The sequence below is a fragment of the Protopterus annectens genome, chromosome 2.part2 (assembly GCF_019279795.1).
Source record: "Protopterus annectens isolate FY-2018-M chromosome 2.part2, PAN1.0, whole genome shotgun sequence".
NCBI lineage: Eukaryota > Metazoa > Chordata > Ceratodontiformes > Protopteridae > Protopterus > Protopterus annectens.
The window spans coordinates 109,988,141-110,011,097 of NC_056730.1; the positions used below are offsets into that span (position 1 = coordinate 109,988,141).

Below are 22,957 nucleotides of genomic sequence, written 5' to 3' on the forward strand. Positions count from 1 at the left end.
TTAAGTTAACTACTTCTACTACTATTGTCTGATCTGATGAATGTACAGTGATTAAGAAATATATGGACTGAAAATCTTCCACACAGAAAAGTTTCTTACACTGTTTTGTTTTTTGGACCCACTACACTTTAGTGGGTTGTTTTGAGACTTCGGGGATACCACAGAAATTACTTGTTTTTTTGTCATTTGTCATTTAGAGATCTGACATTGATCAGGGTTGCATTAAGTCAGCTAGTGCTTGATTTGTGTTGGTTAGTCTGGGAGTTCCATTAGCTAGATTCTTTCTAAAAATGGTACTACAGTGGCAGCAAAGGCTTTAGCCAGAATACAGAAGCCCTGGAAGGAGAGGCGTGAGCTATCCCTGGTGAAGGAAGATTGACTGTTTACCATCTCCTATCATGTTGACATGTACTTGATCCCCCAGAAAGTCACCAACTATGCAGCCAATTGTTGAATCCATCATATTTTCCCTGTATTTTGGCATAATTTGAGGAGAAGTAAGGATTTTGTTCAAAAGCAGGGTCTTAACCTGCATTTGTGGCATGCATGGAGATCTCTGCCTTATCTCTCTGCATAGCCTTCATGCATTCTATGCATTGGGTCATTCACACCCACATATACGACTGCCTTGTCCTCATCATATTGACTTGTCTTAAGAGTCTTTACCACCCCTGATATGTTAGAGATTCTGATTAGTATCTTGAACCAGAAGGAATTTATATAGCACTCCATGGTATCTAATGGAAGCATAAAAAAACAATTTAAAAACTTTGCCCTTAAATTTTGTGTAAGTAGCACTACATTGCAGATATTTTTGGTTATTTCCCTATTAAATATGCAAATATTCATAGTACCATAATTTCATAAACACCACAAAACAGAGTGACACCAACAAAACTGTTTTGTTGAAAACTAAAGACCACATCTACATGTACAAAAGTCTCGATGATATGATGTGCTGGCTATTGTCATACCTCTCAACTGTCCAGAGTTCTGTGGAATGTTCAGATTTTTACCTCATTTTTTTGGCCTGTTCGTCATAAAATGTGTGGTCTTTTGGCAAATCACTGTAGATTGAAGTCACTAATTAATGACATAAATTTGAGTTTCAGACTTCATATCCTTCATAAAAATGGATGTTAACACAAATCCTGTCATTCTAGCAACTTTCTAAGTTTATATGCACAGTATTTAAAATCTGTCCCTATTTTAGGTCTTTGTCTTCCCATTGTTTTAGGCTTTGTCCAGATTTTTTGTTGAGAGGTATGACTATTGCTAGATAACAGAGCAAAGGTAATCCAGAAAGCTCAAGCCATTTTAGTATGCCACCTGTGACCCAGAGGGAGGGTGAGAGGGCTAATGAGAAACTGAGTATAAAGAATTAGACCAGATAAAATCACTTTAGCTCTGGATCTATGAGACCTTTCTTTTGATGCCCTCCCTGTGGAAGGAATAAAGATGCCTTGTTGAAGTTTCAAGAAGCTTATTCAAGATGGATGAGTGTTATTGTTCTAATACATTGCATTCAGTAGGTCAGTTATTTAAAGGTAGTTACAGACAATGGTGGGAGGATCCAGGGAAGCTGATTTAATGAATATCTGAGAAATGGAAAAACAAGGAGACAGTTTCATAGCCCAGTGGTAAGTGCTTCATTTGAATATACCCGAAGAGCCCGTGTCGGTTTTCCAGCTTAGCAACCTGTGGATGCTCATTCTTAAGTTAGTGATTCTTCTGTAAATTAATAGGTGACCGAAATCTCTTCCTTTGGCAGTCTCATTTTTATTTAAATATTCTAAATGTGTATAGTGCTGTGATTAGTGTTCCTTTATTACCGTTCATATGATATTGGCAATTTCCTACACTTGTGGAAGTCAGCTACCATAATCCTACACCGTTCCCCATGGGAAGCCTTATTGACAGGCTCAGTACATATATGCATATTACTTTGTGTGGCCTGTTGCAGAAGTTCATAGAAAAGGCAGGATTCATACAGATTATAGTCAACTGGGGCATTACAAGTTACAGTCTACTCCAAAGCTTGGTGTTCAAAAAGGATGTAGTACATCTCCTGTTATCATAATGTCATTGATGAAGGTCAACTAACTGCTGCAACATATTCTGCTCTCATTAAAGCATTTTATGTAGTATCTTATATGGACTCATTTAGTGGTTATTATGACATGGATGAATTAGATCCAGCCTAAAATGATTTTATAGCTATAGATAGAGAACAGAGATTTGGTATATTTATAGACAATTTCTCAAACAAATAATGTACAGTTACATCTCATGTTCCTCTGGGTTATGCTTTAAGACCCCCTAATTTCTCTGTATTGCTCATACTCCCTTCCACATATACAAATGATGCTCTGCACTGAAGACACATATGTACAGCACTGGACAAGTATTTTAAGAAGACCATAAAGTGGTTATGTAACAAGTGGAATGGGGGATTTTTTGGTTCTAAAACCATGGCCTCTGTATGTAGTCCAGAAAATAAAAGCCATGATAATTGGTCACAAAAAGGCAGGCCAAGACAGAAAAGTGGTAAAGCTGAAACTGGGAAGAATTAAAAAATAACTGAGGAGTTGTGGATTCTACTCACTTACCTTTTCTACATACATTGTAAACTAGTTTACATAGCAAACAAACTGCATACACATAACCAGAATATGTGACAATATCAACACTTCACTTGTATGGCATCCATTTGTAATTATTTTAATATAAATACTTCGTTCTTCTTTACACATTTCTCTCTTATACCTGGCAGTTTTGTGTTCAACATTCTTACACTTCAATTATTTTTGCTGTTACTACATTGTGGCACAAAATGGATTTAGAGCCAACTCACTTTCAAGAAAAAAAAATGGAATGAATAAATAAACAGGAGTGGACTATGTGTTTGTTTTGCTGCATGTTGTATTATAAGGTAATCATTTTTCAGTTCCCACTTCATGCTTGCCTTCATGAAGTGACACATCCACCCAATAAAAAATCCAGGGATGGAAATCATTATTTGAGATGTTCACTACAAAAGGACAAGGTGAAAAATAAATGTATTTTATGTATGTAGCATATATCTGCACAAGTACTGGGTTATTTGTTATATGATTTTTTTCAAATACTGCTTTTAGACTACTAGTGTCTCCTTAGCTGCCATGGATTGGTGTGCTCACTACCTTTCCTTAAACTATGTCAAGTGAGAGGGATTCTCAGCTGCCTTGAACAACTACCTTACAGAAAGAGAAGTGTCTCCCCTCCTACTTTAACACTGGTGGTTCTACATAATGAATGCATCCCCCTACTAAGCTTCAGTTTTTTGTAGACTTTATTCAACTATTATAATTGCAGAGTTTTGTGAAAGTGGTGTGCACACCAACTAGGTCACAAAAGGATAGGTCCTTCATTTTTCCTGCTAGTGGTAACCCACATCTGTGGTTGGTATCAATCCTGATACCTTGCATTAAGCCTGCTGATTTGCTAATTTATACAATCTTGGTCAAACCAGTAGCACAGGGTTTATACTGGATATATCACTTTCTATTCTACTCTCTTATTAAATAATTAATTAGCAAGCAAACTTGAGGCGAGTATATTGCACAAAATGTGCTACTCCTGTTATAAATGCAGGTATCAACCTCAGGTTCCTTGCTTCAATAGGTTGTTTTTTGAGGTGGCTTGGACTGTCCCTCATGGTGCATCGGCACCACTTCTAACTTCAAACCTAAGGTTTTAAATGGCCTAAGAATCTGTGAGCACCATTTTCAAATTCTACTCTTAGATTAGTAGAGTCTCGTTAGTGGCTAGGAGTTGGTGTGCTCACCACGGAAGTGTTTTTTGCCATTTTCTGCTTCTACACCTAGATTTTGACCAGTTTAAGTTACTATATATTGTTTAATCCTCACAATCCTACCTGTTTACTGTAATTAGGAACATACAACAAGTGCCTAGCTGCTGTAACAGCAACACTGAGGCTACCTGTGACTCACTCAATTGACACAAGCTGAGTTACCATTAAAATTACTGTTTTCTACTATTTTACTCTATGACATTAGCAGTTTCTATGACCCTGCCAGTAGTATTTTGTGAATAGCTGCTGTATGACTTACCCTCTAAGTCCGGACTGCAGAGGCAACCAGGAGACTCTTTGCGAGCTCGGCATATCCGTGCAGTTCTATCTATTCCAGTCTGCCCTTGTGAAAGACGTTATATGTGATGTGCCCATAATCTTTGTGTAGCAGTCTACTTATTGGCAGTGTAGCTCCTAATAACTAAACTGTTTTCACCTAGTTTATCTTGCTGTTTATGCATTTGATGTTTATACAGACATAATTTGTTAAAATGTTGAGATTTGCAAAGATTGACACTTCTGATTTCTAGATATACATACTTTGTTAGACTGTTTAAAGAGACCTGCAAAGACTGATGCTTTTTGAGGTTTAGCTGTACAGAACTTGTTAGACTGTGTTGAAAATTTATAAAGTCTGTATCTACATGCTTACCTTTCTGTCATATGAAATGTGTAGACACTTACATCATTTGTGCTATTCTAAGTAATGTTATTGTGAGGTTATGTAGTCTTAACCATATACATGCTAAATGAATTATTCTGCATTGTTGAATGTTCGATAATATTACTGCATTGACCTGTCCTCTATCTTGCTGTATCTCTACCTTTTTCAATCTTTTGAGATTTTCATACCTCCTAACTGTCCAGATTTTCACAGAATGTCCAGATTTTTGTCTCATATTCTTGGCATGTTATTCATAAAAATTGTGCCTTTCTTGGCAAATCACTGGAATGATCTGAAGATTGAAGTCAGTAAATAATGGCATACATTTGAGTTTCAGACTTCAAATCCTTCAGAAAATATATGTTAAAACAATCCCTGTTACTCTAGCAACCTTCTATGTTTAAAATAGCAATATTTAAAATATGTCCCTATTTTTGGGCCTTTGTCCCCTTATTTTGTCAGACTTTGTTAGATTTCTTGGCACTAAAAGGTTGAGAGGTATGGATTTAGTTATACCTAACAGCCTTTCTATCCTTACTCATCCCCTAACTCCCTCAACTGCAACATTTTCTCTTTTTTCTTGCAGCTTTCCTTATACTATATAATAAAAACCAAACTATTACTCTTCTCCCCTACTCACAAAGTCTTCTCACCACCTCTCACCATAACATAGGTTCATAGGTAGGTACTAGGCTATCGGCCCTGGGGCCTATACAAGCACAGCCAAAAAGGTACCCTGGCTTTTGCCACCCAAGAAAATTATTTTCCTGTGCCACTGTCGAGCAGAGCCACAGAGGTGATCCCCGGGGTGAATTTCCTATTTCCCATCCAATCATCAAAATTTTTCTTGAAGAGTGCTAATGAGGAGCTTTGTTTGATATAGATAGGTAGTTTATTCCAGAATATGGGAAGTCTCTGGGACAGGAATCTATCCCTCCGGCATGTTCTGTTTATTGTGGTGACAAGTTTAAGGTCCCTAGAGCATGTAGCTCAGAGGGATTGGGATTTCTTTAAGTGGAGCATTTCCAACAGCTCTGGGTTTGACATAGCTTTGTATGTTAGGCAGAGATCACCTCTGAGTAGGCGATATGCGACGGAGTAAAGCTGGAGTTTTCTGAGACGGTCTGCATAGGGCATCTGTTTGAGGCCGGTAATCCACATCTAACAATGGCACCATAATTTCCCCAGAAACTTGTACTAAACTACTAGGGGTAATCATCAACAACAACCTAAAGTTTGATGCTCACATAGACAAAACTATCAAAACAGTTAATAAGAAACTAGGCTCTTTATACAGGATTAAACAATTCCTAACCCCAGCTGCCAGAGCTGTTATTGCCCGGACACACCTGATATCAACCCTTCTTTATGCCTCACCCATCTTTGTAAACCTAAGCAAGTCAAACCTCAATAAACTTACTAGCTGCTACAATAATATAGCCAGATTTGCTACAGATTCAGCTTATAGAACCCATCACTGCCTAAACTTTCAATCCTTAGACTGGCTAGAACTACCCTATCAACTTCAATATAACCAACTTATAGTCCTTCACAAAATTCTCTTCCAACCAAACAGTACACCCATACTGAAAAATATTATCACTCCCTACAATAACCTAAAAGCCCTCCGCTCTTCTAGCAGAATGCTAGTACAAACTACTAAAGCTCACAACTCAGTTGGTGAATCACTATTCTCCAGCTCTGCTGGTAAAAACTGGAACTTACCTCCTGCAGAACTTACTACTCTGTCCTCCTTACCTCAATTCAAAATATCCTTAAAGAAATACCTAAAAACGCACTGGATTTGCCCATGCACAAATCCTGACTAACCCTCCTCAAACAGAAACTATATATGAGAACCTAGCTACAAGTATAAAACTCTGATCCTTAAAATGGTCAGAATTAATTTGTCTCTCACCTGCTGGTAAGATTTGAAATAAGGTTGATAGCATGTATGTTAGCCACCTTAAGGCTATGAGTTTCCCCTTATCAGATATAATCTCTAACTATCTCCTCCTCAACCACCTTAATTCTAAATGTTCCCCTTCTCAGATGTAATCTCCAATGATTTCCTCCTTACCTCTTAACTTCCATCCATTTCCTGCCTGTATTTCAGAAAAACATGTAATTGTGTGTATATAGCATTAAACAAATATCTATGTTGTTAAAATACAAAATAAAAATTTCACTGTAATTACACTTGTTTATGTATATTTGGAGCTTTATTCCCTGGCCCTCCACTGAAAATGAACATGTATCCAGTCAGGCTTTCTCGGTTAACAAATGTAAAATAAAATAAAAATTAATAAAATACTCTGTGAACAGGAAGGTTTCTCAGCTGCCTTGAACAACTCCCCTACAGAAAGTGAAGTGCCCCCCTCCTGGTTTAATACTGTGTTCTACATAATATACCTCACACCCTACTAAGCTATAATTTTTTTGGGACTTTATAATTGCAGAGCTTTGGGAAAGTGGTGTGCACACCAGCTAGGTTACAAGAGGATAGCCCCCCCTCCATTTCTCCTACTAGTGATAACCCACATCTGTATTTGGTATCAATTGCGAATACCTTGCGTAAGGCCTACTGCTTTGCTAATTTATACAGTCTTGGTCAGACCAGTAGCACAGGGTTTATACTGGATATATCACTTTCTATTCTACTCTCCTATTGAATAATTAATTAGCACGCAAGCTGAAGCAAGTATATTATACAACCTTTGCTACTCCTGTCACAAATGCAGGTACTGGCTTCAGGTTCCTTGCTTCAGTAGTTTTTTTTTTGCGGTATCTTGGACTAGCCCTCATGGTGCAACCCACATTTATACCCTAATCATACTACTCTCCTCCACTTTCAGACCACCTCTTCCTGTCATCTTCTACCTATCACATCTCTCCACCCTCTACCTTACCATTCCCCCAACCCAAAAACTACACTCATAGAACTGCAACTTATATACACTGTTCCTCAATTTACACCTGCCACAGCTCAACACCCCCATACCCCCACTTACATAACATCCTCTCTCCCTTACGTAACTTTTATAACACCTTTGCCATAACCCCAAAACACTACCTAATTCTTTAAGTGACCTTTCTCTCATTTGTGTTCAAAGATATTCACTAAAAACTGCAAATGTCACAAATATAAACACTGTAACATTTTGTCAAACTTTGATCCTGTAATCTTCAGTAACAGACTCTCTTCCATTAACTGCTCTTTCCATCTACACCTGCCCCTTGACAAAGCAATGCAAAATGTCAACACTATATTCCTCAACATTCTTAACTCCCTTGCATCCTTTAGGAAAATAAGAATAAAATCTCACTTTGCACCATGGCTATCTAAGGCCACATGCTCACTAATGTACAAAAGAGATAATGCATGGAAAAACTGGTTAAAATCTAAATCCCAGCTACACCTTCAGACCTGCAAACAACTCCAAAACTCACCAAACAACAGGTCACAATTGATAAGAAAAACTTTTGTCTAAAGCCTCAATCAAGCCATCACAGTAATCCCCAAAAATTTGGAACCCTATTAATAAGATTCTGCATCTTGGTAGCCCTAGCTCGCCTAACCCTTGTCGCTAACAACTCTCCTCTGAAAGCTGCTACCATTTCTTAACTCCCATTTCATTGACTCCATGAACAAATTAACTCATAATAATGATTTTAAAACAATGATTTTAGTGTTTGCTTGAACCAGACACCCTTGGGAACATGGGTTGAACTTTGTTAAGCTTGTAAGAGCCCTGGGGCCATTAGCCTAGAAACCTGCTTTGATCCTACAATAATAACACCACCAACCTCTCTTATCCCCCATCCCTCAACTAAAACTACCACCTTCTCACTCAAACCTGTCCCCACTGTCTACATAAAATCTCTACTCTGAAAATTAAAACCATGTTCTCCCTTAGCTGAAAACCTACCACTCCACTTTCTAAAGCTCGTCTCCAACTCAATAGCCTACCCTTTCTCCATCCTAATTAACTGATGTATGCAAGAATCTGTTGCGCCTCTATATGGAAATAGTTCTACACTATTTCTATCCATAAAGGAGTACATTCCACTAATCTCCCATAGCCATTTTGTCCCCCTCTCCAAACTACTACAAAGATGCATACACAAGCAACTCTAGACTATCTTCTTCAAGAGAACTTACTCATACCCACCCACCATAGCTTTTGCCATAATCAAAGCACAACTACTGCCCTAATTTCCTTCACCCAAATTATCTCAGAAACCAGACAATAACAGACTAATTTCCTGCCTATTTCTTGACCTCTCCAAAGCCTGTGACACTGTCTCCCACCCCAAGATCCTCTCCAAACTCTCTGATCTTAATATCTGTAATTCTACACTAGAATGGTTTTCTAGCTATCTTATCAACAGACAGCAGTCTGTCAAATGGCTGTCTTCCTTTTTACATTTTCTCCCTGTTAATACGGGTGTACCACAAGGCTCCATACTTGGACCACTACTATTTAACATCTTTACCAATGGTCTTCTTACTTCCTGCTCCAAGTCTTCTCTTATACAATACGCTGATGACTCCACAATCATCTCCACTTCTGACAATCTCTCTGACATCCACTCACTAACACAAAACTCCTTCCACTCTGCAGAAAAATGGCTAACTAACAATCAACTCATACTCAACCCCTCCCAAAAAAACAAACCTCCTATTTCTACCAAAATCCCTTTCTCATCTAAAACCCTCCTTTACCATCACATCTTTCGACAACCCTGCTGTAAGTTTTGAAACTCATGCTAAACTACTCGGTGGATCATAGATGATCAACTAAAATTTGATATGCACATCTTAAACAGCATTAAGAAGACACACCAAAAACTAGGCTACTATATAGAAATAAAAACAAAACAACTCACCAATGACTCTTGACTCTTGCTTTATGCTTATCTTCTCCCAAGCCTCAATCATGACTAACTTGCAGTCCTCTCTAAAGTCCCAGCTTGAACTTACTTAAAATAAAGTTGCCAGGTTCATTGCAAATCAACCTTACAACGCTTACCACTGCCTTCTTCCATCCTGTTATCCCTGTTCTCTATTTTCTCCATTTTACCCTTGTCCTTGCCTTTCTCCATATAGACTACCCTCTTCTTTTTTAGTTGTAATTTTTCTTTTTACCCTTTACGCTACTTGTGGTGACACCTAACCGGGAAAAGCCAAAAGACACAAACAAACACTTTACGCTACTTTGAATAGTTACGTTCACCATAGATTGATGTTAGTATTTTCCTCACTGCCTTACAATCCACATATTCTTGTACTGTATGTCAAATGTTTCTCTGACATTTGCTTAATCATTGTATATTTGCTATGTATTTTCACGTCATGTAATAACTATTATCCTCTTCTTGCTTAAATTTCTATATGGAGCTTTCCCCCCTTGCCTCCACTGAAAATGAGCTAAGGCTCAGTTGGACATTACTTGTCAACAAGCATCAAAATAAACTAAACATATAAATCTTGTACTCTGTGCCCACACAGATGCCTGCCTTGGTTCAGCATACACCTGTATCTCTGACAGATGGCTTTTAACAACAACCCAACTATCTTTAAATGTTCATAACCTAATATTAACAAGCAACAGGACACTGTAAATTAGGAAATAACTGGCCACTGAAGCAGCAATCCCAAGGGTAAGGCAGAAGCTTGCAAACAACAGACACCCTACACACTTGCATTTTATTCAATGTCTCCAAATTATTACTGTACTGTCATGCAAGCCATTTGACTAGACCTACACAATTGAGTCCTTTCTGAGAACAAGCCAATGTACCTGATGGTTCTTAACTAAATTATAAAGTGAAAGCTGGCTTATGGATTCTTTTCTTTGCTCCTTTGTGATGGAGCTTTGCACTGGATATTAATTACATTTTTGATTGCTGAGACCATGTACAGAATTCTTGTTTTGCATGATTTTTTGCTTGTGTTTGACTGTTCATGCTTTATACTTGTGAATATGAGATATATTCTTTAGGTACCTATTTTGATGAAAACACTGAAATTTTAAATTCATATACCACACAGGATATGTCAAATAGCGATGCAACTTACTGCATAATATCTGTTGCTAAACAGTTCAAATAAGTATTCTTCCTCTCTGAGACACATGCAATCAGCCGACAAATTAATATTTCTTTACGTAGAAGTTTGCTTTTTGCTAGTACTTGATCCATGTTAAATCACTACTCAAAATCATTATTAGGGCATTGTGTCTCTAATAACACATTTAGGCAAATGAGTCCAGTTTGTGTACATATGAATATGTATAATGAAGTGTGGTATTTTGACTCAGAAATAAGTATCATAACAATAACCATCTACAGTTAAGTCCTTTATATCTGAAAGCAGCTAAAAATATTAGATCACTTTGTTTTGTATAAATTGATGTGGGACATTGTTTCTGCAGTTCTCTTACCCTCACTGTCACAGCATTCCAGAATGGAGGGGTCTTCACGGATCACAGCAGTTAGTGTGTTCACGTCACCATTAGCCGCAGATTGATAAACTACTGTCAAGTCAGTTTCTTCGGCAGAATCACCTTAAGGAGTAAAGAGCCATAATAAATATATTACAGAGCGACACAAAATTAGACATTCTGTGTAATAAATCTGTACATGCTTCACCGTCTCTCTCTGTTTCAGTCTCTTTCATAATTTGAAGTAACCATATTTCACTTATTGACGTGTGTGTTTGTATGTGCAAATGCATGTGTGCGCAAGTACATGTCTGTATGTGTGCATGTTTGTCTATGTATGCATGTGTATGTGAGTACGTGTGTTGTGTGTGCGTATGTGTGCATGCGCGTGTGTGTCTGTGCGCATGTATGAGAAGGTGCATATGGGTGCTTTGTTTATATGATGCTCAGAAAAACACTGAGAGAGAAAGAGAGATAGAGAGAGGAAGAAGTCATATTCAGTGCTTGAAGTAGTAAATGCCTCAGGTTTATTGGGTCAGTACTTTTCTAATATGACTGCATGCCTATTGTGAGAGTATTGGTTTTTTATTTTTCAGTTGCTGTATGTATCTATGTCTCTGTTATACAACAGCAAAACACACATAATGGCCACCCAATGATTTTTAACCAGTTTCTGTAAACTGTTCTCTCTGTATGACAATATCAAAGCAAATATATTGGAAAACCTGCTGTAACAGTATTTAGATATTTTTGCAGGTTGCACTTTCCTTAGTTAAATATAAGTAGACACCTTGATTATTATTTTTTTTATTTTAATCAGCCTTTAATAGAAGGAAATAGGCAGCTGACTATACTGCTGGTATCAACAAAATAGAAGATGTTCCTGTTACCAAGTTAAACAGTATAACAAAGAATGCTAATTGCACATAAATCTGAGAAAATAATTCTGCAGTACTCAACAGTGATACAAGTCCAAATGCTTAAGAATTTTGAATGCTGCTTATATAACAGACAAAGCAATTATCAGTAATAAGCACCGAGAGCCTGTTTTCTCCTGGATACTCCATGTTTTCTAATTAAAGTGCATGAGATATGAACGTGGCAACATAAAAGTATTTGAGTCAGCAAAGTTGCTTACATAAAAACATCAATCACCACAAGAGGTCTTCAATTCTCTCTCAAAAATCACACATACACAGGAAAAAAAACTCACAAATGTTTAATAAAATCACTCCCCAAGTAATGACATCCAAATAATTAAGTGCCTGGCATTTCTTTAAAAGTGATTTGCACATTTATATGTGTTGTTTTCGTATTGCTGCCAGGAAAAACATGATTAAGCAGAAAAGAAAAAAGAAACAAGAAAAAACCTGCACACACCTAAAACAATTATTCATGCACAAAAAACAATGACAAAATCAGAAATGAAAGACACTATCTAGGAATATACTGTGAAGGTATCAACACATCCATGAATGGCTATACTGTGAAGGTATCAGCACATCAATGTAGGGATATACTGTGACGGAATCTGCACATCCATGTAGGGATGTACTATGATGATATCCACATATCCATGCAGGGATATACTGTGAAAGTATCAGCACATCCATGTAGGGCTATACTGTGAAGGTATCAGCACATCCAAGTAGGGCTATACTGTGAAGGTATCAGCACATCCAAGTAGGGCTATACTGTGAAGGTATCAGCACATCCATGCAGGAATATACTGCAAAGGTATCAGCAAATCCATGCAGGGGTATACTGCAAAGCTATCAGCAAATTATTTATTTTATTTTACATTTGTTGACCGGGCTAGTCTAGCTGGACATGTATCCGTTTTCAGTAGAGGCCCGGGGAGAAAAGCTCCAATACAAGAAGTAAAAAAAATACTTTAACCACAAAAAAAACAAAGATATGCATAAATAAGTACAAGAGTAGACTTATGTAAGAATCTAAAAAAAAATAAACTAGCAAACAAAACTAATTTACAAAAAACAACCAATTAAAATAAAAATTAGCAGGGGTGTACATACTAAAAATTAGATTAATAAAAACAGATAATCAAAACACTAGATTGGATAGCATGAAGGGGAGGAAAAAAAAATTCTGGTAAAGTCAATATCTAAGAAATAACTATAAAGAATTTAATATGTTGTTTAGAAGCTCAGTCAGAGGAGGGGGGTGGGGAGTAGGGATTTCAGTCGGGGTTCGCACAAGGACATAGCCACTGAGTTTTAAGATGTTCTTTGATATGTTTTTTGAAAAGAGACGTAGAGTCAAGGTTAGTTATTTCAGGAGGGAGTTGATTCCAGATTTTTCCGACAGTATTTGAGAATAAGGAGTCCCCAGCTTTATTGTAAGATTTAGTCAAGGCTACTAGGAGTTTTTTAGCAGAGCGTAGTGTGGCTAGATTTTTATAAGATGAAATCAGTTTAGTAAGGCTAGGGGTTTCATCAGGATAATAAAGGGTCTTATGAATGATGAGTAATTGTTGATAGAGTAAGTGGTTATTAAGCTCTAACCAATTTAGTTGCTTAAGGTTGAGACAGTGGTGCGTTCTGAAGGGAGTAGCAGTAATGAATCTAGTTATACTATTGTAACAGGTCGAGAGTTTGGTAAGGTTGGTTTTAGATAAGTTAGTATATATAGCAGAGGCATAGAAAAGGGTGGAGATCAAGTGGGTCTGGGCAATGGTTTTTCTAGCTGCTGGGGTAAGGAAGGGTTTAATTCTGTAGAGGGTACCAATTTTTTTGTTAACTGATTTAATGGTGGTGTTAATATGGTCATCAAAATTAAGACGGTTATCAATAGTTACACCTAGTAGACGAGTGGTTATATCTGGGTTAATACAGGTAGCATTATTAGAGGAGATAGTGAAGAAAGGTGTAGGAGATTTAGGAGTAGGAGTAAAGAGAAGAAGTTTTGTTTTTTTGGGGTTGAGAAGGAGAGAGTGTTCCATAAACCATTTTTCTACATTTTGGAAGACTGTTTGGGTGAGGGACTGGAGGGAGGAAACATTCTTAGCAGCACAGATTAAAGTCGAATCATCAGCATATTGAATGCAGCTGGCTTGAGGTATATTCAAGTGAAGGTCATTGATAAATAATGAAAAGAGAAGGGGGCCTAAGATTGAGCCTTGTGGAACCCCAATGTTTACTGGTAGTAAGGATGATAGGTTATTGTCCCAAAGCACTGCTTGTTGCCTGTTTTGGAGAACTCTTGAACCATTGATGTGCTTGTGTGCTAAGAGAATAGACATTTAGTTTGTCGAGAAATGTATTATGGTTAACCATGTCAAAAGCTTTTGACAGGTCTAGGAATAGTGCTGAGGAGAAAAGATTATTGTTCCCATTATTATTTATGGAGTCAGAGAAGGAAAGAAAAGCAGTTGTAGTGCTGTGGGAAGGTCTGAAATCATGTTGACAGTTGGCTAGGAGTTTGTTTTGTAAAAGGTAGTTAAGGATTTGTTTGTGTATGCATCTTTCCATTATTTTAGCTTATGGGGAGAGTAAGGCAATAGGGCGAAAGTTAGAGAACTCAGTAGAGGAGTCCCCTTTATGTAGAGGAATAATATGCGATATTTTCCATAAGGTGGGGATTTTTCCTTCAGAGATAGTCCTGTTAATAAGTATGGATATGGGGTAGTCTATAGCTTCTGAAGCAATTTGTAGGTATTCTGATTGGAGTTGGTCAGCGGATGGGGTGCAAGGTTTAAGTTTCTTGAGAAGCTTATAAATAAGAGATGTAGCGACAGGTTGAATATGAAAGGAATTAGGTATGGTTTTAGAGGTATTTGGTAAGGTAGCATTAGAAGTTGGTAATGAATTAGCTAGGGTTTGAATGACGTCTGTAAAATACTTGTTGAAGGCTTCTAGGATCTGGGTGGAATTGTTGTTGTTAAAGCCTGAAGGGGTAGGAGTAGTTGAATGTCCTGGTTTCAGAAGTTTATTAATACCTGCCCAGAATTTTTGGGGGGTTTGTTGACTGTGTTGTTGAAGGTGAAGATAGTATTCCTTTTTGTCTGTAAGAGTATCTTTCTTAGTGGCATTTCTTAATTGTTTAAAGAGTAGATGATCAGATGTACATTTGGTAGCTCTCCATTTAGCCCATATTTTATTCCTAAGGATCATTTTTTGCTTAGTTTGATTAGTTAGCCATGGTGCTGATTTGGATCTTATTCTAGTAGAGCGAATGGGAGCATGATAGTCAAAGATTTGTAGAAAGTTCGAGTTAAAGTAGGTCACTGCTTCATTAAGTTCAAGGTGAGTCAGTGGAGACCAGTCACATGCTTTCAGTTCAGTCAGGAACTTATCAGGGTTGAAGAATTTGTTTGAGCGGGATGTCTTAAGTTTTTGGGTAGTTGGGATATGCAATTTTTGTCTAATGACATATGTGAGCGTATGGTCGCTAATATTATCAGGAAGAGTTCCTGGAGTGTACATGCTAGGGTGGTTATTAATAAGGATCCAGTCAAGAGTTGTTTCTTTCTTATTAGGTTTATGGATTCTAGTTGGAGTGGTTATTAGCTGTGAGAACCCAAAGAGATTTATATGGTTAGTAGGGTGCTGGGATGAACAGGTTAACCAGTCAATGTTGAAGTCACCAAGTATTATGGTTTCCTGGTGTAGTTGGTTTGAAATTAAGCTAAGTAAGTTTTCTAGTATATGAGTATTATTTCCAGGGGGAAGATACATAAAAATAAGATAGATTGATTTGTTGTTGTTAATATGAAGTTTGATAGATAATATTTCAGTTTTGGAGTCTAGTGATGGAAGTTCATTATAGAGGGTGACTTGGAGATTAGATTTATAGATAATGGCTAAACCTCCACCTTTTTTCTTTATACAGTCACATCTAAGTATGTTATAGCCAGGAGGGGTAATTTCCTGGTCTAGAGTAGAGGGTTTTAGCCAAGTTTCTGTAAGACATAGAATATCAAATGAGTGTAGGTCCAGGAGTGAATGGAGGTGGTGAGTTTTGTTATTTAAACTTCTAATATTAAGGTGAGCTATAAGGAGGGAGTTGGTTGTTTTAGTACATGCTGATGGTATAGGTGAACTAATATTATTTATGCTAACATTAATGTTGGTATTTGGACCAGGGTTAGGATGAACATCTCCGTGTAGGAGGAGATCGTGTTGGGAATAAAATTTTACTTTAAGGATCTTTGGTGAGTTATAAAGATTCTTTTTGTTTAAGTGGACTGTTACATGAGTTGTTCTGTGGTATTTTGGTAGTAGAAAGTTAGAGGAACAGGTTATGTTACTATGATTAAGGGTGTTGAAAAAAGAGGAAGGTAAAGTTTGCTGGAGATGAAGGTTTTGTTCTTGTAAAGTGATGTTTTCAAAGAAGGTGATATAATAAGGTATGGATAGGGAGGCAGTAGTAATGGTAGTGAGTAGGATATATATGAAATAAGCTTTGAGTGTGGGTGACATGGTAATGAGTAAGTATCAGGTGAGTATAGCTTGTGAGAGTAGGTCAGTTCAAGAACAAATAGAAGTGTGCCACTTTACAGAGTAGAGTTTTGAGGGGAAAGGAGAAAAGAAGAACAGAAAAGGAAATAGGAGAAAAGCAGAGGTTATAATAACAGGTAGGTACTAGAGAATAGGAGTACAAAGTATGGTGAGGCAAGGAAAGAGGAGAAAGTAGAAGTGGAGGAGGAAAGAGATGGTGTTAAATCGTTGATGAGAGAGAACTTGGAGGTGAAACTAGGGATAGTGTTTGGAGATGGGTAGAACAAGAGGAGGGGAGTCAGAACAAAAGAAATGTAAGTCAAGGGGAGGGCCAAGTCATATAAAGGATGGTGATTGGTTAAGAGAAATAGGGGGAGTGTCAAGTGAGGTATAAGTTAAGGACCCCTGGGGTGGGTGGGAATTGGGGGTAGGGAGATTAGCGGAGTGGGGCAGACACAAGTAAGGCGAGAGCAGTGAGAGAGAAACAATCAGTAAGGTAGTAGTCCACGGCAGGAGGCAGGAAAGGAGAAACCAGAATAAGGTAATACCGAGGATAAGGAAAAGGTAAAAGGATAGGAGAAGTTGAAGAGAAACCAATTCAGGGAGAAATTTAGGGGAAGCCTAGAAGAAGTGGAGGTGGTGGAAGTTAGCTAGGTAGAGGATGGATAGTATAGGGATAGAGATATGTCCAGGGCTCAAGAGGAAACTAGAAGAAAAATAGTAAAGGTGAAAAGAACAGCAAGAATAAAACGTTTAGAGAAGGAGGGTGGGAGAGAACAAGGTATATCTACAGTGGAGTGTAAAAGACTAATCCCTAGTGGTCAAAGGTCTAGGGATTACCTTGAGAAGAGAGTACAGGAGTTGGGAGAAGGGGAGAGGCAAGTAATAGAATAGGGAGCTGTTACAGGGCTAGTTCAATAAAGGTAAGGGTCTACAGAAATGAGGAGACAGATTATGGTGTAGAGCAGTAGAATAGATGGGGGGGTTATGGCTGCTGGCAGAGTCAGGCAGTAGTCCAGCACATCTGACAATATTGGAGGTCTAATAATAACAAAAATGATGCTTGATTTTCCATGCAGGGGTATACTGTGAAGGTATCAGCACATCCATGCAGGGGTATACTGGGAAGGTATCAGCACATTCATGTAGGTGTATACTGGGGAGGAATCAGCACATCCGTGTAGAGATATACTATGAAGATATCAACACATCCATGTAGGGATACTCTGAGAAAATATCAACACATCCATGAGGGGCTATACTGTTAAAGTTATCAGCACATCCATGTAGGGATATACTGTGAAGGTATTAGAACATCCATGTAGGGCTATACTGTAAAGGTATCAACACTCCATGAAGGGCTATACTGTGAAGGTGTCAGCACATCCATGAATGGATATACTGTAAAGATATCTGCACATCCATGTAGGGATATACTGTGAAGGTATCAGTCCACCTGTGTAGGGATATACTGAAAAAAGATACCTGCATATCCATCTAGGGATATACTGCGAAGATATCAACACATCCATGTAGAGATATACTGTGAAGATATCAACACATCCATGTAGAGATATACTGTGAAGGTATCAAGATATCCATGAAGGGCTATACTGTGACGGTATCAGCACATCCATGTAGGGCTATACTGTGAAGGAATTAGCACAACTGTGTAGTGTTATACTGTAAAGATATCTGCACATCCATGTGGGATATACTGTGAAGATATCTGCACATCCATGTAGGGATATACTATGAAGGGATCAGCACATCCATGGAGAGATATGCCGTGAAGGTATCAGCACATCCATGTAGGGGTATTCTGTGAAGGTATCAGCACATCCATGTAGGGCTATACTGTGAAAGTAGCACAACTGTGCAGGGATATACTCTAAAGATATATGCACATCCATGTAGGGATATACTGTGAAGATATCCGCACATCCATGCAGGGATATACTGTGAAGGTGTTGGCGCATCCTTGTAGGGATATTTTGTAAAGGTATCAGCACACCTGTGTAGAGGTATACTGTAAAGATATCTGCACATCCATGTAGGGATATACAGTGAAGAAAAAAAAAAAAAAAACAAGTAATCTCCGTGGTATCCCCGAAGTCTCAAAACAACCCACTAAAGTGTAGTGGGTCTAATAACAAAACAGTGTAAGAAACTTCTCAGTGTGGAAGATTTTCAGTCCATATATTTCTAGTCAATCACTGTATATTAATCAGATCAGACAATAGTGGTGGGAGGTTGGCATAATGGTTAAGGTATTTGCCTTATAAACCAAAGGTGCAGAGTTAGATTCTCACACTGGGTAACTGGCTAGGCTTAAAATGGCCCGCAAAGGCCAGTAGCCTAGCACTAATCTAGGAGTCTAGGAGTAGTAGAAGTAGCGAATGTAAACTCATCAAGTCAAAAAGTAATAATAGAAAATATATAATTCTACAGCATTACTATGTATTCGAAAGTAATCCAAGCAAGGCAGGCAGTCTGTTTCCAGTCGAAAATCCTCTATTAAGTACACAGACAAGCGATCCAAGTAAAACAAAAATAGAGTAATAATTTCCTCACAAGCTTTCTAAATATATATATACTTTTTATCAGGCATGGGAGTGGTTTATTGTGCTGTAAAACAAAGTGTTATTGGTACACATGTTAAATTCACATCCCTTCCCCCATCAGTGTGACATTCGAGCTGGTCCTGCCCTACCTAGAAGCTGTCATAATAATATATAGCCCTAAAGTACTTTAATGGTACATCTTATTTAACCAAATTATTAAGTAGATTATTAAGTCTGTGATTTTATACAAGGCAATATACTAAATGGCTGGAAATATATCAACCTTAGATCATTTTGTGATCAAAAATTATATATAAATATATACATATACATTTTGCATATAAAAATCAGTTTCTATTTTCATAACCTATTGTTAACAAAGATCACTTTCATCCTTCTAGACTTCTTCAGGTCTGTGTACAAGAACCCTAAAAACCTATATAATTGTAAAATTAGTTAGTTAGTAAGTATTGCTATTACCATCATTTTGAATAAAGTGGAAAAAAAGAGAACCAGAAAAAAAAAATAAATAATAAAATAATAAAAATAAAAAATATGTATATGTATGATGATGGAAACAAAATATACACTTAAATTTCAAATGATTTTAAATGGTTTTTAAAAATTGCCACATTGTTTACATGACTAATTGTATTTTATTTTATTTTTTTCTACAAATATGGTTTTAAATACCATTTTAAATCATTTGAAATTTAAGTGTATATTTTGTTTCCATCATCATACATATATATATATATATTTTTATTTTTATTATTTTATTATTTATTTATTTTTTTTCTGGTTCTCTTTTTTCCACTTTATTCAAAATAATGGTACTAACAATACTTACTAACTAACTAATTATACGATTATATAGGTTTTTAGGGTTCTTGTACACAGACCTGAAGAAGTCTAGAAGGACAAAAGCGATCTTTGTTAACAATAGGTTATGAAAATAGAAACTGATTTTTATATGCAAAATGTATATGTATATATTTATATATAATTTTTGATTGCAAAATTAACTAAGGTTGATATATTTCCAGCTATGCAGTATATTGCCTTGTATAAAATCACAGACTTAATAATCTACTTAATAATTTGGTTAAATAAGATGTACCATTAAAGTACATTAGGGCTATATATTATTATGACAGCTACTAGGTCGGGCAGGACCAGCTGGAATGTCACACTGATGGGGGAAGGGATGTGAATTTAACATGTGTACCAATAACACTTTGTTTTAAGGCACAATAAACCACTCCCATGCCTGATAAAAAGTATATATATATAGGTTCATAGGTTCATAGGTTTATACTAGGCTATCTGCCCTAAGGCATTTATAAGCCTAGCCCAAAGTTTTGTGGCTTACGCCACCCCTTATATGAAAAAAATACTGTGCCCATTAGTTTGTTGTGCTTCTGTCCAGCAGTGACACAGAGATGATTCCCAGAGTAAACCTACGATCTCCCATCCACAGGTCAAGATTTCTCTTGAACAGAGCCAGCGAGGTACTCTGCCTCACATGGACCAGGATTTTATTCCACAGCATAGGGAGTCTCTGAGTGATAAATCTATCCCTCCAGCACGTCCTATTTATATCCGTGCTAAGGTTTAAATCGCTTGCTCTAGTGGTTTTGGTGGATTTGGATTTTTTGAGGTGGAGCATGTCCATTAATTCCGGGTAGGACATGGCCTTGTATGTCAGGCACATGTCACCTCTGAGCAGACAGTATGCGACTGAATAGAGCTGGAGTTTCTTCAATCTGGCAGCATATGACAGATTTTGGAGTCCCTTTATCCTTTTGGTGAGGAAATTTTGGGGTCTCTCCAATTGCTGCAGATGTCGGGTGAGATACATCCTGAATGGGGCATTGTACTCGATCATTGGTCTGATAAGTGAAGAGTACAGGGGGACAATGACCTCACTAGATCTGGATGTGAATCCCTTCATGATCAGGTGGGCAATGTAGAAGGTCTTTCTAACCACTTTAGCAACGTGAGTGTCAAAAGAAAGGCCACTGTCAACCTGGGTCCCCAGGTCCCTGATAACCTCTTCTGTGCTTAGTGGATTGCCACCTATATGGTAGCTTGGGGTTACCTTGTTTTTCCCGAAGGGTATGACTATACATTTTTTGGCGTTTAACTTCAGGCCATGGCTCTGGCACCAGCTATCTGTTTCCGTGAGTCCCTTCTGAAGGATATCCATGTCTGATGCACTTTCCACTATGGCGTCCAGTTTGGAGTTGTCTGCAAACTTTGTCAGCCAAAGTCCTCCCATGTTGGCCTGTACTTCTGAGAAGTAGATGCCGAACAATAGGGGGCCAAGGACCGAGCCCTGTAGGACACCACTTGTGACCAGCTTGGAGTCTGACATAGCGCCAGCAACTCTAACCCTGTGGGTTCTGTCCTTAAGCCAGTTTGCAACCCATCTTGTGACATATGGGTTTACATTTAAGCTGGTAAGTTTTTCTACAATACCCGAGTGGGGTATTGTGTCAAAAGCCTTTGCAAAGTCAAGGTAGGCTGTATGGACTGCCTTTCCCTCATCAATGGCCTTGGTGACTGTTTCGAAAAAGTCGACCAAGTTCAAAAGGCATGATCTGCCCTTGACGAAGCCAAACTGGGTCGGGTCCAATGTCTGCAAGTCTCCTATATCTTTGTTTATGAGCTCGATTATGATCCTCTCCATAGCTTTGCAGACTAGACTTGTTAAGCTTATGGGGCGGTAATTACCAGGGTATATTGAGAAAGCTTGTGAGGAAATTATTACTCTATTTTTGTTTTACTTAGTTCGCTTGTCTGTGTACTTAATAAAGGATTTTCAACTGGAAACAGACTGCCTGCCTTGCTTGGATTACTTTCGAATACTTAGTAATGCTGTAGAATTATATATTTTCTATTATTACTTTTAGACTTGACGAGTTTACGTTCGCTACTTCTACTAGTTGTCTGATCTGATTAATATACAGTGATTAACTAGAAATATATGGACTGAAAATCTTCCACACAGAGAAGTTTCTTGCACTGTTTTGATATAAAGTGAAGCTATATGCACATCCATGCAGAGATATACTGTGAAGGAATCAGCACATCCATGTAGGGATATGTTGTGAAAGTATCATCACATCCATGTAGGGATATACTGAAAAGACATCAACACATCCATGTAGGAATATACTCTGAAGGCATCAGCACATCCATGTAGTGGTATACTGTAAAGATGTCTGCACATCCATCTAGGGATATACTGTGAAGGTAGTAACACATCCATGTAGGGATATATTGTGAAGATATCAACACATCTATGAATGCTATACTGTGACGGTATCAGCACATCCATGTAGGGTAAATTATGAAGGTATCAACCCATCCATGAAGGGCTATACTGTAAAGGTATGAGCACATCCATGTAGGGCTATACTGTGAAGGTATCAGCACACCTGCATAGGGATATACTGTAAAGATATCTGAACATCCATGTAGGGATATACTGGGAAGATATTCGCAAAACCATGCAGGGATATACGGTGAAGGTGTCAGCACATCACTATAGGGATATGCTGTGAAGATATCAGTACACCTGTTTAGGAATATACTGTGAAGGTATCAGCAAATCCATGCAGAGATATGCAGTGAAGGTATCAGCACATCCATGTAGGGATATGCTGTGAAGGTATCGCCACATCCATGTTGACGTATACTGTGAAGACGTCAGCACATCCATGCAGGGATATACTGTGAAGGAATCAGCAAATCCACTCAGGGATATACTGTAAAGATATCAGCACATCCATATAGGGTTATACTGTGAAGGTATCAGCACATCCATATAGGGATATACTGTGAAGATATCAGCAAATCCATGTAGAGATATACTGTGAAGGTATCAGCACATCCATGTAGTGATATACTGTGAAGGTATCAACACATAAATGTAAGAATATCCTGTGAAGGTATCAGCACATCCA

General features: G+C 37.8%; 1 protein-coding gene across 2 annotated transcripts in view; it reads right to left on the reverse strand.

Moving 5' to 3' along the window:
• The window catches only part of ANKRD55 (ankyrin repeat domain 55), a 1,456,090-nt gene that overhangs the window by 1,107,808 nt on the left and 325,325 nt on the right, over positions 1-22,957 (reverse strand). For both annotated transcript variants that reach the window (XM_044063788.1, XM_044063786.1), the window contains exon 2: positions 10,964-11,086. In XM_044063788.1, coding sequence (XP_043919723.1) covers positions 10,964-11,086 — 123 coding nt within the window. The remainder of the gene's footprint in view (positions 1-10,963; positions 11,087-22,957) is intronic.